General features: G+C 46.0%; 1 protein-coding gene across 2 annotated transcripts in view; it reads left to right on the top strand.

Annotated features, from left to right (window-relative positions):
* Positions 1-17,143, top strand: part of LOC144768339 (embryonic polyadenylate-binding protein-like) — a 573,566-nt gene that overhangs the window by 185,190 nt on the left and 371,233 nt on the right. For both annotated transcript variants that reach the window (XM_078651918.1, XM_078651920.1), the window contains 2 exons: positions 2,441-2,556; positions 2,708-2,847. In XM_078651918.1, the coding sequence (XP_078508044.1) occupies positions 2,441-2,556; positions 2,708-2,847 (256 nt within the window). The remainder of the gene's footprint in view (positions 1-2,440; positions 2,557-2,707; positions 2,848-17,143) is intronic.

The following is a 17,143-nucleotide window of genomic DNA, read 5'->3' as shown; positions in this document are numbered from 1 at the left end:
TATTAAGGACTGCATGCTGGTAAAAACATCTTGATCTTGTTGCTCAGTGATTTTAACATAAGTATGTTACAAAGTGTGCCTTTTCTGAGGTGCTGTTCTACAGGTGGATGTAGCCTTGTCAATATTCTAAGAATGTAATGTTGGTATATTGAGTTCTGAAAGAACAATTGTGCTTCCCTCATTTTTACCACTCCTGGTTGGTAGGTGCCTATTACTCTTTGCTTTTCCAAATTGCCACTTTTGCCATTTTAAATGTGTACGTGCAGTTGTATTTAATAGTAGAAATGAAATGACTTTCTTATGGTCCAATTTAAAAAAGAACGCCCTTCATAAAATGATGTTGAAGAATTCTTCACTATCTCATGCACAATGCTTCTCCAGTACAAATCAATTTTCATTGACTTGTTAATGGTCTTACTCTTTTTTGAGTTTATAATGATTTTAGTAGGATTTAACAAGTACAACAAGATAATACAATATAAGAGGCCTCTTGAAAGAAAGGGGAAAGGGAAACAGAAAATTGGGATAGTGTAAGCTAGCAAACAATCCGATGACCTTACAAAAAAACATTATGAAGCAAATTAAATAAGTGTTTTTTTATGTTTAAAAAAAAAAATCTAAAAGCCATAGGTGAAATCAGTTGGAGCTGACAAAAGGGATTCAAAGGGGGTTGATTAACTTCCTCGTCTTTGAAAAGAAGACTTTGCATGATTGTCACGTTCTCAAGCCAAATCAATATCTGATTTTGCTCTATCAATGGAAATATTACATAAACGCTGATAAATTGAAGTCTTGGAGAAGTGTGCGTAGTCGGGAGATGGGTAGTGGAGAGGTATCAGCCCAAGACTGAAGATGAGTAACGACTCATAATGGTGTGTAATATGTGACATTTATTTTGAAAGGAAGAACAGAAAGTTAAACGATTTGAGCTGAACAAAAGTCAGAAATGTATTAACTAAGAGTGGTTTGACCCATATTAACCAAATTTTCTGTCAAGTCTTCCGGTAAATATTTATTTATATGAAGTGAATTTACAAGTTTTTCCCATTCCACAAAAGAGTATGGAGTTGATTTGTTTAAAGAATTTGGATGGGATAGATGATGGAATTTTAGAATATAGAACAACTGGTACTAGCATCATCTTTATAGTTTCAAGGCTAACCCACCAGGAGGGATGTAAAGGATGCCAATGATTAACTAAATTTGTACATTTATAAATACAATCCTCTAGGCTTAATGAAATAGAAGATTTAAGTGATTGGGAGAACCATAACCCTGAATGTTTGTTTTTTGTTGTACTCCAGGAAAACTTCGTGATTTGAAAAATCTTTTTTTAAAGAATGTTTGTTGTGGTTTAATTTGTATCCGGAGAAAAGAGAATAAGTAATTACTTCTAGGAAAAAAAGCAGCAAACGATGTTTGAATTTTATAAAATAAATGAAAACTGCCATTTTGATATGCTGATTTTTCTACGGGTAACTCTGTAAGGTTGGGTTTTGTCTAATTTTAGAGACTAAAGGTTCTAAAGCTAAATTGGAGAGAAAAGGTGAAAGGGGGCAGCCTTGACAGACACCTCTACCTAATGTAATATAAGGGTAGGTATGGCCATTAGTAAAAATATCCGCCTGGGATGGGATGAGGGTGATTTTTGATCCAACACATTTGAGAGTATGAAAAATAAAGTACCAAATTACACTGTAAAAGCCTTCTCTTCATCTAAAGTAATTGCTGCCTAAGGATCCAAAGGTCTTGAAGATTTGGGTGAAACATCAAATAGAAGACGTGTATTATCAGATATATACCTCTCCTTGATTAAAGTGGCTTTTTCTTTTCCAAGAAGTTTGGACAGAAAAGATCCTAGACGAAGAGCTAAGGCTTTTGAATTTTTTTAATAGTCTATATTGATGAGAGAAATGGGTCTATAATTTTGACAGTATTCTGAATCCTTTCCATCTTTTGCAATGAGACCGATAAGGGCATCCAAAAAGGATCCTGATGATTCACCTTTATGAAGAAAAGAGGTAATAAGACAAGACAAGATAATGGAGGGAGAAGCAATAAAGAAAAATTTATAAAAAGATGTAAAAGTGAAGCCATGAGGGTCAGGAGTTTTTTGAGGTTTAAGGAAGGATAGTGCAGTTTGAAGTTCTAACAAATTGATGTCCATCTTTAAATCTGAATAATCTAAGTGAGTATTGAAAGATGTATCTATGGATGAGAGGCAAGTTGTGATGTCCGGATCAGAGGGACTATGTATGGGTAACAAAGTTTTGTAAAGTTGGACAAATTCTCCTAAAATGTTTGGCTCTATGTGCAGTAGATTTGAATAACTATTATGGAATCAACTTTATTTCTGTTCTTCCTAATCTTAAAATAATTTGCTAGTAGCGTTCAAATGGCCCTACTCTGTTTTTCAAATATGAATTATTTCTGCCTATAGGTAGTTTGTGATGAAAATGGCTCAAGAGGTTATGGTTTTGTTCATTTTGAAACACAAGAAGCAGCAAATCGTGCTATTGACACAATGAATGGAATGCTGCTCAATGATCGCAAGGTGTAAGTAAAACTCATTTATATAGTAAAACTTTCTATATTAGTCTGTCACTTAGTATAGCTTGCATTATTTCGATGGAGTACAGTGTTTGCAATTACATTGTGTGTTATTTTACTACTCTTTCTAGACCAAATCCTGTTCTATTCCCTGCAGTTTTGTCGGCCATTTCAAATCCCGCAGAGAGCGGGAAGCAGAATATGGCGCCAAAGTAATGGAGTTTACAAATGTTTACATCAAGAACTTTGGGGACGAAATGGATGACAAAAGACTAAAAGAATTATTTTCCAAATTTGGTATGTTTGCCGTTTTTAGATTTGTCTGAGTTTTACCTGTCTATTTGGCTGTGTTATTTGTCTTTGTTCAACTTCTAAGAGAAGTCTCTGACTGAGAGGAAACTTGCATTTTTAGATTTCTGCAGAATTCTATTTACCAGGAACCTGTAATTTATAGGAGTAGAGGTTATCTTTAATATATAGTCTTCACTGTAAAACCTATCAGTGACTGCCGAGGTAATGGGCACTAAATTACTTGCACGATTTTCTTTCTGCATATTCTTGTGGAATTGTAAACGTAGCTCTGAGTTTTCAAAGAAGACCAATAAATAAATGAAAATGTTAAAAGTAGATGATTGTCAAAAATATTTACCATTTTGTTTGCTTGTATAACCCATGAAACAAATTAAACGTACACAACCGTTTTAACTGTTTCATTATATTCGCTAATGAATGCAGTGCAGAATTTACATACAATTCAATATGTTTGTGGTAAAGTGAAGTCCATTCAAGAAAGTTATGCAGTGCTACTCTTCTTTTTAGTAAAACATGCTATTTCAGCATGGGATTTTAGAAGGTTACTCCTACTGATCAATGTGTGCTAAATTGGAGCTGTGAGGGGAATGGCATGGGGTACTTTGAAATGTGATCCTGTTCCTCAACCTCTGTGCTTACTATAAGCAATTCCAATTTCATATTTTTGTTAAGTCTTCTGCAAGTCCTAAAATGATATGCCTAATTGTTATGAATTAATTCAATTGTTTTAGATGTCTAGATACGTTATTCTTAAAATGTTATAAATAAAGGGCATGTATGACCTAGTGTGGTGCTACCTCTTAGATTTAATGTTTTTTTCAAAATGGGTAATAGTTAGATTCCCATCACAATTCTAGATAAAATGGGTGGAGAAAGGGAGCCACACCTATTTAGGGGAAAGAAGCAGACTATCAGTCAATTTAAGAGTGCATCTGAGGCTCCACCACTGGAAGTGATATGGTAAACATATTTCAATCTATAGAAGTTCTTTATTTGTTGGGCTGACTTTTTATCTTTCAAGAAATGTTGTGACTAAAGCCTTCCTTATACCTGCTACAGAGAACAGACAGTCTCCTCACCTTTTCTGATGTCCGTGGGAGCAGAAGCTCTTCTGCACGCTTTAAAAGACATGCAGGAATGTTAAAGTAACACATGGTTTGAAAAATGTATGCGGAATGTGGTGATCTCCACTGTTGAGGTTCAAGTGTGAATTAGATATATTCTGGTGCCCATTATTCAGCGGTGTAACAAAACTAGAGCCCCCCGCCTCCCACGCTCAGGACCCAGTTTGCAGGTCTCAGGTCAGGGACCTTCCAGTGCCTGAGGGGGCCCCCGGAGCTCAGAGACCCCACAGGGGCTTTTGTTACACCACTGCCATTATGTTCCCAAAGGCTGCATTTATAACTTGAAAAACATGCATCGGATAGAGACTACTGGCCATAGATTCCTTACCTTAGAATTATCCCCAGGGGTCAGGCTGGAATTGGAAATCATTTGTGTGCAGTACCCCTGGTCATTTGCCTCGACCTGGCGTCGTCTGCACCGGAAGTAACCTGCGCAGTGCCTATATAGGCACAACCCCAGCACGCTGACATCCGTTCTTTTCTTTCCACGCCTAGATCCATAGAGAGCTACCCTAATCAATTTTTGACTGAATTTTTTTACTTTTTGTTGAAGTGTTTTTGAGATGTTTCTCCTGGTGAGGCTGGGTGTCCACCATGAAGACTGATTTCATGCCTTGCGGCGTCTGAAATCTGCAGATGTTAGTGAAGGATCGGCATATTGTTCTGATTCTTCCAGCGCGCCTACGACTTGATTACCTGTGTCAACTGCTGTGCCATGCACCCCCAGGCCTTGAGGTAGCACTCCCTCAGGCTCCTTTCAGCCTGAATTGCGACGCCGCAGCAGACTCGATTCCAGTTGAGAGGGAGGTCCTAGGATCAGTCCAGTAATGGAGCCCAACATCCTTGTTTCACTCGTAGCCATTGGGTAAGTCCCACAAGTGCAAGAAGAGTAAGAAGTCAAAGAGGTCTTCTACTTCACCGTGTCCATCGAAGTCTTCCGACGAGGCAGCATAGTCACACGTGAGCCTGCCTGGGCTGGCTCCTCACCTCAGCGAGTTTCTTTTATCCGAAGTGACCCCCCACCCTACTCCGTGAGTTCTAGGTGGCCATGCACCTCATATTTATTTGACATGTTTCACGCCATCGGGCCCTGCGGGTTTGGGAGTGGCCACCCACTGCTTCTCTGCCGGTGACTATGCCCCCTGCTCCAGTCAGGTCCCTTTTGATCCGAACTGGCGCCAGTCATACCATCTCGACCTTCTGAAGCTCCGGCCCCAATGCCAGAGACCTCCCCATTCTCAGCCCTGACTCCGACAGAGCTGTAGGGGCAGCGTCTGATCCCGCCTGGAAGCCGTGGCTTCCAGGCGAGGCTGGACCACTATTCCTTTGTGCTTGGACTCTGGGAGAATTGAGAGGGGGTCAATGGACAATGAAGAATACCAGCACCTAGACCCCAATAAGGACAGGTGTGAGGATTTGGCAGAGACCAGCGAACTGGACTCTTCTCTAGATACACTCATCCTTTCTCCCGCTAGCATGGCTACGGAGGAGGAGGGCTTCTTTTGCTATGGTCGTGAGAAGGGTGGCCGAGGTCCTGGACCTTAGTCTATCCTCCGTGGCAGTCAAGGCTAAAGTCTTGACGTAGGTGCTTCAGCCGGAAGTGACCCCCTCAGGACAACTTATCCCATTCAATGAATCCCTCACAGGCTTCCATCTGGGTACTTGGTCCAAACCCTGCACATGGGTACCTTTGAACAGGATGATTGCCCGCTGCCACTGCCCCGCCCCAGGGGCACAATATTTTTTTCACACAACACCCTACTGATGAGAGCATGGTGGGCCAAGCCTCCACCTCCTGTGTGAATACTGGAGCATTCTCTACTACCTCACTGGATATGGAATCGGAGGATGTTCACCTTAGGAAAGAGAATGTTTTCTTACACCAGCCTGGCACTGCGGCCTGTGAACACAGCATGCCTTTTGGTCAGTTGCTCCCCTTCCTTTTGATATTTGGTTAGGCAGGTGCTGCCTACGGTCCCGGAGGAGACCTGAGCCATACGCTCTCAAGCTATGGTTGATGATAGAGGTTCAGCTAAATTCACAATTCCATGTGGACTAGACACGACCAACTCACTGGGCAGGGAAGTTTCTTTGATTGGTGGCCTTACGGCACCACACATAGCTGAGAACTACTGACTTTTCTGGTATATCCAAACTTTGTTTAAGGACATGCCCTTTTATGACTCCAGTCTCTTCAGGTAGACTCTGTGCTGGAGTGTTTCAGGGATAGCAGAGCTACGGCCAGGTCCTTTGGCCGCCCCATGGCCCCTGCCAACCCCAGTCCACCTTTCGTGGCTACAGAAGGGGCTTCCAGCTGTTTCTTTAACAGCACTGTCACCATGGCATGCAAGCTTCTCGGCCTCTGTGTGATTGAGGACGCGGTACCCACAGACCATGTGGGTCGGGTTGCCAGAGGTCTGCCACTCACCCAGGCGGCAGCTGCAGCCTTCAAAACCCCTTTAGTTTGCCCTCTTACCATCATGGGCACCTAGTGGAAGGCAAGAAATGTCATCACCTGCTCCACTGAAGTCTAGAACATCAGACCGCTGGGTTCTTCAAATTGTCCAGAGGGGCTACTCCCTCCCCTTCGTGAATGTCCCTCCACCCATGCCACCCACTTGCGACCGGCTGATGGCGAACCAGATCTCCTTCCTCCGCCAGTAACGGCTAATTTGGCCTAGTGAGCCATATAGAGGGTGCTGAAGCTAGAAGCAGGATGTGGTGGTTGTTCCTGATACTTTCTGGTGCCCAGGAAGGACCCAGGCCTTCAACCTATCCTAAACTCTGTCAATTTCTTCCTCAAAGTTGAAGTTCAAAATGCTCACGCTCCCTCATTTCCTGTCTGCCCTGTAACGAGGGAGACAGGATGATAGCATCAGGCTTTCAAGACGCATACTTCCACATTCCCGCCATGTCTGCCCACAGGCGTTACCTGCGATTCACGGTAGACCACGAGCACTTTCAGTTCGATGTGCTTCCTTTTGACCTTAGCAGCCCCCCTCGGGCATTCATCAAGGTGATGGTAGTGGTTGCAGCTCATCTGTGGAGATCAGGGGTGCCAGTCTTCCCCTAACTCGATGACTTGCTGTTAAAGGCGGGCTTGCCCCAGGCTATCATCTCCTTCTGCACATGCTGGGGTTCACTAGCAACATGCCAAAGCACAACTACTCCCTCTCGACACTCCCTTCATCGGAGCGAGTCCAGGATATTCAGAATATGATACAGATGTTTCGGCCTCTCTTGTATTTCAGTGAGACTGACTCTGAGGCTGCTGGGCGTCATGGCCTCCTGCATCCTGCTTTGTGACACATGCTTGCTGGGATATGCGGGCTCTGGAGTGGGCCCTGAAGTTCCAGTCAGCGTAGCATCACGGGAATCTCTCCAACATGGTCCAGATCTTAGAGGGAACTGCATAAGATCCTCAGTGGTGGTCCATAAACTGTGATCGGGTCTGTGTCGTACCCCTTTCCCTTCCCTTAACCAGATCTAACAGTTGTGACAGGTCAGTGGCGTAGCTAGCCCCTCAGGTGCCCACAGTGGTCTCTGTGATTGCCGCCCCACGGCAGCATTAAAGAGTTGGGGGAGGGAGGTGCTGGCAAGATTCAGCTGACGATTGCCGCCCACAACAGCCACTCTGTAGAGGGGGAGTAATTGCTGTCTTGAGACTGCCGTTAAGCGCGGGCCGCCCCCAAAACTCGACCCTAAAGCCCTCCCATCCCTTGCTACGCCACTGTGACCGGTGCATCACTCCTGGGATGAAGCAGGTATCTAGGAGGGATAGAAATCTGAGGCCTCTGATCTCCTGCAGAGTCTGGACTGCGCATCACCCCACTGGATCTTCGAGCAATCTTGAAATCATTAAAAAGATTTCAAGCCATCAAGGGAAGGCTTGTGCAGGTGTTTACGGACAACACCACTGCCAAGTGGTACTGCAACACTTAGAGTGGGGTGGAGTCATGGACCCTCTGTCAAGAGGCCCTGCATCTCTGGACCTAGCTGTAATGTCGAGGCATTTCCCTGGTGGTTCAACGAACGGCGGGTGCTTTGAATTCCATGGCAGAAGAACTCAACCGAAGATGCCTAGTTGATCACGAATTGCGCCTCCATCCGGAGGTGGTACAAGGTCTGTCAGCTGTGGGATGAGCCTTGATTAGATCTGTTGGCCAATATTGAGATTGCGCAATGTCAGCAGTTCTGCACGCTGGGATTGCCAAGGCGGCTCTCCCTTGGAGACGCTTTTCATCTTGAGTGGAGTGCAGGCCTCCTGTACGCCTTTTTGCACAAAACACTCCTGCGCAGAGTGCTCAAGATCTGGAGCACCTGAGCCCAAATCATCCTTGTAGCTCTGGACTGGGCTCCGAGTTTGGTTTCTTGAGCTGTTGAGCATGGCCATCAGTGCTCCGATCAGGCTGCCACTTTGGGAGGCCCTTCTGTCGCAGCAGCAGGGGAGGGTGCTAAGATGTAAGATCGCCGGGCCACGTTTTATTTAAGTCCTTTATTGAAGTTTCCAGTGTCAGAGACCCCATCCTCAGGCAGGACTGTCATCCGCATCCAACTGCTTCCTCAGCCTCTCGCCAACAATCTAACCTCCTCAGGTGATGCCTTAGATACCAGCTTGTGCATCACCACTTTGTTACAGAACCCCACATATACCAGTGCTTCTGTAACCTAAAATACCACATCACCTCCCTCGTTTACCCAAATCTAAATTAGAATTCACCCCCCCCCAAACTTAAACCAAAGAAAAATTCAAAGTGTTAAGACATAAAATCATAACAAGAACAACGTTTAAACAGTCACATAACCAAGCTGGTCTCTTCCTTACACGTCTGGGTTGACTCTTGAGATCCTCAGACAAATCCTAGTTCGAAGAAGTTTCCTATTTTCCTAGAACAGAGTTGCATTTGGCAACCCTGTTGAGATTCCAAATATTGTGATCAGTCTTCATCGCATTTCTAAACACCTTTTTTACCCTACAAGGCTGACTGTATTTTGAAAACCTCCCATCTCTCCTAGGAGTTTTATCCTTCCCATCACTCACCTGTATACCTGTCTCTTTGACAGCTTTGCGCTCGTCATAAAACATTCTTGGCTTTCATCTTCCCTCTCCTTCTCGCTTTCCCTCTCCACATCCCTCTCCACATCCTCTTACCTCACCATCACGCTCACCCACTTCCATTCTTTTCTCATTAACCCCAGCAGGACAACTTCACAACTAGGCAACCTTCCTTTGAATAGCAGAAAAGGAAACACCCCTGTAGTGGAATGCGAGGGGATCCTATACGCCTATACTCCTCACCTTTTTCTTCATGCCTTCCTCACCGTTCATGCCACACACCAGCGACTGCTGCAAACACTCCTTAAATACCTTAATAAAGCATTCAACAACTCAATTGGATTAAGGATGATAAAGAGCAGTCTTTTGGTGCTTCACTTCTCTCACCCTCAAAAATTATTCAACCATTGCTGAGATCAAATGAACTCCTGTGTACCTGAGAATACTGGTGGGAAAGCCCTCTCTTTCAAGCAGCTCTTCCAAGAAGCACACCACATCCTTTGATTCATTAGAGTTCACCACCTTAATCTATGGCCAGCAGAAATGCATGTCCAGACACACCAAAACATACGTATCACGTGAACGTACTCTCACTGCCCCAAGGAGGTCTAGGGCTATGTCAACCCACGGTCCAGAAGCTTGTTCTCTAATTACCATGGGTTGCGTCCTGCACTTTAACACCTTCACACAAAGCATACATTCTATGCAATCATGCACCTCTTGCAATCATTACTTCCATAGATTGCCACCAATAGCTCTCCCTGATCCTATCTTTGGTTTCCGAGATACCCATGGGGCTAGCATGAGCACCGTTGACCAGCATGTCTCTTAACTCAAGGGAGGCACCAGTTAACTCCCTCTCAATAGTACGCCTTCTACAACAGACCACTCATCGCGCACTTCCCAGTATGCCAGGGCATACAGGGCACAACTGTTCTTGCTTGACCAACCCTCCAAGACCCATCTCACAACAAACTGTAAACACACATCATCCTGCAACATTCTCTTCCCTTCTTCCTGTACAGTCCCCTCTGACAACACACGCATTACCTTCTTCATCAAACTCTTCCACACCAAAGTTTTCTTCTTGCAAAACCTCATCAGTGTCCGAAACACACTGGAACCTAGAGAGACAAGTCGGCCTGCAAATTTCTTGCTCCAGGCACATGCGTGAGCTTGAACTCCTATAGCGCAACCACCCACCTTCTAATGCGACGCGGAATTTGATCAATCCCATTTTTCCAAAAATCTCATTGAGTGGCGTATGAACTGTTTTCATCGCAAACTTGGGTCCCGAACGAAACTCTTAGCTTTCTCACAGCCCAAAATATGCATAGGGCCTCTTTTTCAATAACTGAGTAGTTCGTTTCTGCACCTCTTAGCCCATGAGATAGAAATAAAATGGTTCTAAGCACACCCTCTGACATCTGTATCAAAACGGCTCCCAACCCTTTGAAGCTTGCATCAGTCATTACTATGATCCAAACTCCCCAAGTCTGAGGCATTATCCAAACTAGATTTCACGTCCTTAAACTCCCTCTCACAACCGCAACTCCACAAAAATTATTTTGCCCTTCTTTAACAGAGACCTGAGAAGAACTGTTCCCTCAGCGAATTTCAGCACAAACTTGTTCTAGATTTCTGCCATGACCAAAAACTTCACTAGTACATCTTTACACTTGGGCAAGGACACGTTCTAAAATGGTGTCCAACAATCCTTTCTTTGGCTGAATCCCTGATCCAGTGATTAGATGTCCTAAATACTCTATCTCCGGTACATTAAACTTGTATTTCTCACGTTTCAGTGTTAGCCCTGCCTTCTGTAATCTTCCAAGCCCCTCATGCAACCTTCCATTGTGTTCCCTAATGTTGGACCCTATCACCAAAATATCGCCTTGATAAACCTTCACTCCTGCCACTCCCTTTATTAACCTTTCCATCGCCCTCTTAAAGACAGAGGCCGCCAATATGAATCGGACTGGCATCCTCAAAAACGTAAACATATTATAGGGAGTGTCAAAGGAGGTCAAATCCTGCGAAGTCAGCATAATTTTATGATACCCCGAACTAAGGTCTAAAGAAGAACATTTCTTAGCCCCATTCAACAAGCTCAGCATTTCAGTGATATTGTGGAGTGGAAAGTGGTCAACAATCACAACCTTGTTGAGTTCTCTCCAATCAATGCATAACTTAGCATCGCTATTGGCATAGCTTGCTGTAACTACAGGCACAAGCCATTCAGAAGCTTCCACTTCCTTAATTATACCATCAGCAATCAATCTGTCCAACTCCTTTTTCATACTCTCCTTGACTGCCAAAGGTACACTCCCAACTTTAGCTACTTTTGTAAGTGCATTGGCTTAAAGTCGAATTTCCTTTACATAGTTCTTCAGGCACCCTTTTTTGAAAACATTAGAAAACTCATTCAGCAAGCTAGCACATCCTACCGAGACACTGCAAACAACTGGAATGTCTCTTACAGAAACAGAAGGATTACACACAGAGATCGCGTTGATGAATCCAACTTATTAAAGAGTCACCTTTCACAGACACCTAGATCTTCCCAGGTATTTTTTAAAAAAATAATATATTTTTATTAGCTTTCAACACACACAAAACCCCCATAGATAAAGCATAATATCGATAGGGGCACATTTGGATACCTTGCAAATATATAGATCCACTTTCTCTTGTTGGGCTTGTATTCGCATCTTAATCGCCATCACCTTAAACTTCCCAACCTCCCCATCTTCCATGAATATCCTTAACATTACATGCATTCAGTGACATCCGACCATATCGTGGTGCCCAAGATTGGTGCCCCCTCATTTGCCTGCCTCTCCCTCCCTTTCCCCCCTAACCCCTCTCACCGGTGTGCTCCATGTAATCTAGACAAGGATGATCAACCACCTTCATCGTGCAAGGGTGTGAGGATCTCCTAGTGTATTGGGGCTACACTCCGATATATGCTGTTTCCAACCCGCCTCCACTACCTCACATCCAACTCAATCTTAGTCGCACTCCATTTGTTCAGGCGATCTCCTGAAAAGTCTCTAAAGAGACAGTGTCCGAGTCTGGTTCTGGCAACTTCTGTAGTAATACCAAGGCTTCCCATGCCTGTGCAGTTTCCATTGCTTTGTCGTTGTTCGCTCTTCTGGCCTGCTGGAACCTGATCATACTCTCGATAACCGCCCAGGTCGTAAACTCCGCCCTCCATCTCTCTATGCTAGGGCCCTGCTTGGATTTCCACTGCCTTGTTAGTTCTCGTTCAGCTAATAGCAACCACAGATCTATGGATTTGCTTGTAATCTTAGTTTGCGCTGTATGGGGAAACCAGTGCAGTATACATGCCCCCATGTCCGGCTCTATCTGCCTATCCGTCACTCCGCATAGGACCTCAACCACCACCTCCCAATACGTTCCAAGCCGTGGGCAGCTCCACACCATATGTTGAAAGTCTGCGGCATTCAATTGGCACCTTGGGCAACATGCTGAATCCACATTAACATATCTATTTATCAGGCCTGGGGTTAAGTACGCCCTGTGTATGATATAGAAACGAATATGTTGGAATCTGGCATTCTGCGTGTTCTTGCCACGCCTTTTCAATTATCTTAGCCCAAGTAGTTTCAGGAATATCTTTGATCAGGTCTGTCTCCCACTTTCCTCGCAACTGACTCAGTGGCTGCAATCCCTCCTCCACCATTCGCCTATACAGGCATGTTATTGTCTTTACCGTCCCCGCTGCCATCATGACCTATTGACATGTCAGGGATGTTCTTGGTTCTGATAGCCCTTTCCCCCCAGTGTTTCTGAATCGCAAACACCAGGGATGCATGCAGCAGAAAGTCACCCCTGGGCAAACCATACCTGTCCTGCAGTGCCTAAAAAGACAAGAGTGCTCCCTCTTCATACAAGCCCCCAACCATTTGCAGCCCCAGCTCCTCCCATTCTGCTTGTGCAGACCAATCTCCTCCATGCGGGAAGGCCGTACACATGCCCAGAGGTATCTCTGGTGCATATGGGCGAGTGACGCCACCCCTGCGCCTGCCTCTATACCAGCACGCTCTCTGCACTTTCTCCTCATATGTCAATGAGTCTACTCGCATACGCTGGCCCAGAAGAACAAAGAACAGAACATGCCGTGGGAACCATTGGTCCTCTGGGCCATCCAGGCCCCTAAACTCCTGAGTCACCGCCTGCGTAAACCACTGCAGCTCGGCCGCCAGATAATACAATTTGAAGTCCGGGACTGCCCATCCTCCCTCTGCTCTGGGTCTCATCATTGTTTTCAGTGCTGCCAGCCTCCTGCCACTCCCCCATAGAAATCCCCCTACCACAAACCGAAGCGTCCTAATCACCAAGCATGGGATCCAGACCGGCAGTGTCCTGAAATAATATAACAATCTATCTTTTTCAGAAGCGCTACTCGTCCTGCCACCGAAAGTGGCAATGTACTCCCAAATGCCATACTCCCTCTGATCCCTTGCACTGCTCTATTCACATTGCCCTCCACGAGTTCTGCCTGCCATGGTAAATGTTAGTGCCCAAGTACAGCAGGGAGCAGGGTTCCCATCTTATTCCGTCCAGTCCAACTGGGTCCCCACTGCCCGATGCACCCGGAAAGGCAAGTCTTCTCCCAATTCACTCGCAGCCCCGAGACACTTCCAAATGTCCGTAACAATGTCGTCGCTCCCGTTCAGACTTCGCATGGGGTAGCCAAAAACATCAACAGATCATCTGCATAAATCGATATGTAATGCGTGTCTCCGCGCATCTCCAGCCCAGCATAATGTTTCCCTGACCTAGCTCGCACCGCTAAATGTTCTATCGCCAGCGCGAACAGCAGCGGAGACCAGGAACAACCTTGTCGCATCCCTTGCCCCACTGAGCAGGATGACAACACCATCTCCCCTGTCCTCACCCGAGCCGTCGCAGAATTATATGGTATTTGAGTCAATCTCACAAACTCCTCCCCCAAGCCCAGCTTGCGCATAACCTGGAAAAGAAATGGCCATTCTAGACTGTCAAATGCCTTCTCAATATCTACTGAAAGAATCAGAGTCTAGGGCAGATCATGGTATTCCTCCAAAATGCGCAGCAGCCGTCTCACATTAACGGACAAGTTACGCTTGGGTATAAAACCAGACTGATCCCGATGTACTAGCTGCGATATGTATTGAAGTAATCGGGCTGCTAGGATCCTGTTTAAGATTTTGTAGTCGGTTATCAACATTGAGAGTGGGCGATACGCCTTCATGTCTGTAGATTCCCGTCCAGGTTTCAAGAGGGGAATAATATTAGCCTCTCTAGTGGTCTCAGGCAGTCTCACCGCCTTACGTGCCTCTTGATATGCCACTTGTAATCGCGGCGCTAAACAATCCACGTATCTGTAATAAAATTCTATGGAGAGGCCGTCCACCCCAGGTGTCTTGTTACGGGCCATATACTTAACCGCACTCCTGATCTCACCCACCGTGATCTCACCTCCTAGCAGATCTTCCTGCTCCTTACCCAAGCTTGGCAGGACCGCCTCCTCTAGATACTCCTCTATGCCATCAGCACCCTGAGTCCATTGGCTTCTGTAGAGCCCAATATAATACTCTAAGAACAAGCTGTTTATCCCTGATTGTGTGTTCACCATATCTCCTGCGGGGGCTATCAGGCCCAATATCTGTGCCCCCCCCCGGGAGTCGGATAAGCCAACCACACCAGCAAGGCACTCGATTTGTCCCCTTCTGCGTGCATCCTTGCTCTATAATTCTTATAATCAAAGGAGCGCAGTCTCTCCACCTGCACCGGCACTGCCTTTCTAGCCTCAAGACCTCAGTCTGTACCCCTGGATCCCCAGGTCGGGCTCTCTACATCACGCAGCCTGCCCTCTGCTTTCTCTAGGTCGATCAATATTGTTTTCCTTACCCCCATCATTTTGCTAATACATATACCCCGGACCACCACCTTAAACGCATCCCACTCAATCGCAGCCGACGTTGCCATCCCCTCGTTCTCTTCTCTTCAAAATATTGGTCAATACCCGTCCCTAGCTCTTCACAGAAGACCGGGTCTTTCAGCGCCTCCGGTTGGTATAACTGCCCTCTCTCGGTTCCAGCGCATCAGCACTAACAATGGGTTGTGGTCCGATATTGTTCTGGACAAATATTCACTACCTATCACCTTAGAGTGGGCATCAGGGGTGCATAATATTGCATCACCATGGCTGTGACTGCTGAGTCGGCCCCCCACGCGACTTGCGTGCGGATACCCTACCCTCACTCACACGCAAGAGACACCAAAATGGAAATGCGGACACAACTAAAGAAGAGCAAGAACGAACCAGGGCCTGCTGACTCGCCGAGCTATGGGGGAGATTGACTTTGGGCTCCCACCTTTGACTGTCACCTACCCAGCCGGACTTCGGGCTAACGCGCCCGCGTCTCTCCTGACCTTACCTTCCCCCTCCCCCCTCCCCCAACCCTCCCCCCTCTCCACTCCTACCCTTTCCAGCATCTGTACTCTGCCCTTTCATGCCCTTGCTCCCCACTGTTTTTCTGTGAACCTCTTCCCTCGCCACTTGAGACTGATCTATTTTGTCTGATGCCCGATGGAGCTACCTGGTTTAGCTATAGGGGAGATGGGCCATGGATTCCCTCCTTGGTCGTCACCTACCCAGTCGGTCTTTAGACAGACTTCCTTTTGTCTCTACGGTTGTCCCTGCCCTTATCCTCACTCTCTCTCCTCCCCTACCACCCACTACTTTCTCCCTCCCTTCTCTCCTCCCCTACCCCCCACTACTTTCTCTCTACCTTCTCTCCTCCCCTAATGTATTGCCGACTGTTAGATTTAATGTTTACTTGTTGTTCTTTTTCTGGTATATTGTTGAACAACATTGTTGCACTTCCTTTCGTCTTTCCTGTCGTCTCCTCCCGCATCCTCCCTTTATTTATGTCTCTCCTTCCCTCCTCTCTCAATGTTTTGAGACCAAACTATTTTGTCTGATGCCCAATGGAGCTACCTGGTTTAGCTATAGGGGAGATGGGCCGTGGATTCCCTCCTTGGTCGTCACCTACCCAGTCGGTCTTTAGACAGACTTCCTTTCGTCTCTATGGTTGTCTCTTCCCTTATCCTCACTTTCCCTCCTCCCCTACGCCCCACTACTTTCTCTCTCCTGACTCTCCTCCCCTAATTGTATTGCTGATTGTTTGATTTAATCTTTACTTGTTGACCTTCTTCTAGTATATTGTTGAACCACATTGTTGCACTTCATTTCGTCTCTCCTATAGTCTCCTACCGCATCCTCCCTCTATTTTTGTCTCTCCCTCCCTCCTCTCTCAATGTTTTGAGACTGAGCTATTTTGTCTGATGTCCGATGGAGCTACTTGGTTTAGCTATAGGGGAGATGGGCCGTGGATTCCCTCTTCGGTCGTCACCTACCCAGTCGGTCTTTAGGCAGACTTCTTTTCGTCTCTCCTTATTGTCTCTTCCCTAGCTCCTATCCTCTCGCCCGTAATCTCTCCCCTTGCCTGCTACTCTGCCTACCACCCTGTCCTTTATGCCCTTTGACTAAGCACTCCTTCTCCCCTTGTTAGGGAAAGATCCAATATTTATACTCCGGAGTCTGGAAGGATCCAGTATGTAGGCCTTGGAGTCTCAGAGACCCCTCTGAGAGAGTCCACTGCGTAAAGGGAGCCTCTCGCAATAGAGACAGAGATAGGGAAGGGATACCACTTCCCCTGGGATCACAGCTTACTGGACTTTGGACGTTGCCTTGACTCGTCTACCAGTTTGTGTCCTCATCACCCTTCCCCTCCTCTCCCCATGCTGTGTCTCTCACCTTCCCCTCCTCTTTCCCGCCTTCATTATCTGTCTACTTCCCCTACTCCAACCCCCCTCCCCTGAATCTCTCACATTGCCTTCTTTTCCCCTTACATATGTGTGCTTATTGTTTATCTTGACCTTACAAGTAACTATGGTGCCATGCTCTTAGAACTGTGTAACCTTTGTAACGATGTAACCTGTAACTATGATCGGATGCTCATGTAAAGCGCTCTGATACCTTCGGGTCTAGCCAGCGCTATATAAAACTTAAAAAAAAAAAAAAGTG

Source organism: Lissotriton helveticus, chromosome 7, assembly GCF_964261635.1.
Source record: "Lissotriton helveticus chromosome 7, aLisHel1.1, whole genome shotgun sequence".
Lineage (NCBI taxonomy): Eukaryota > Metazoa > Chordata > Amphibia > Caudata > Salamandridae > Lissotriton > Lissotriton helveticus.
Note: the sequence above shows the minus strand (reverse complement) of the source record. Positions and strands in the feature narration are given on the sequence as shown.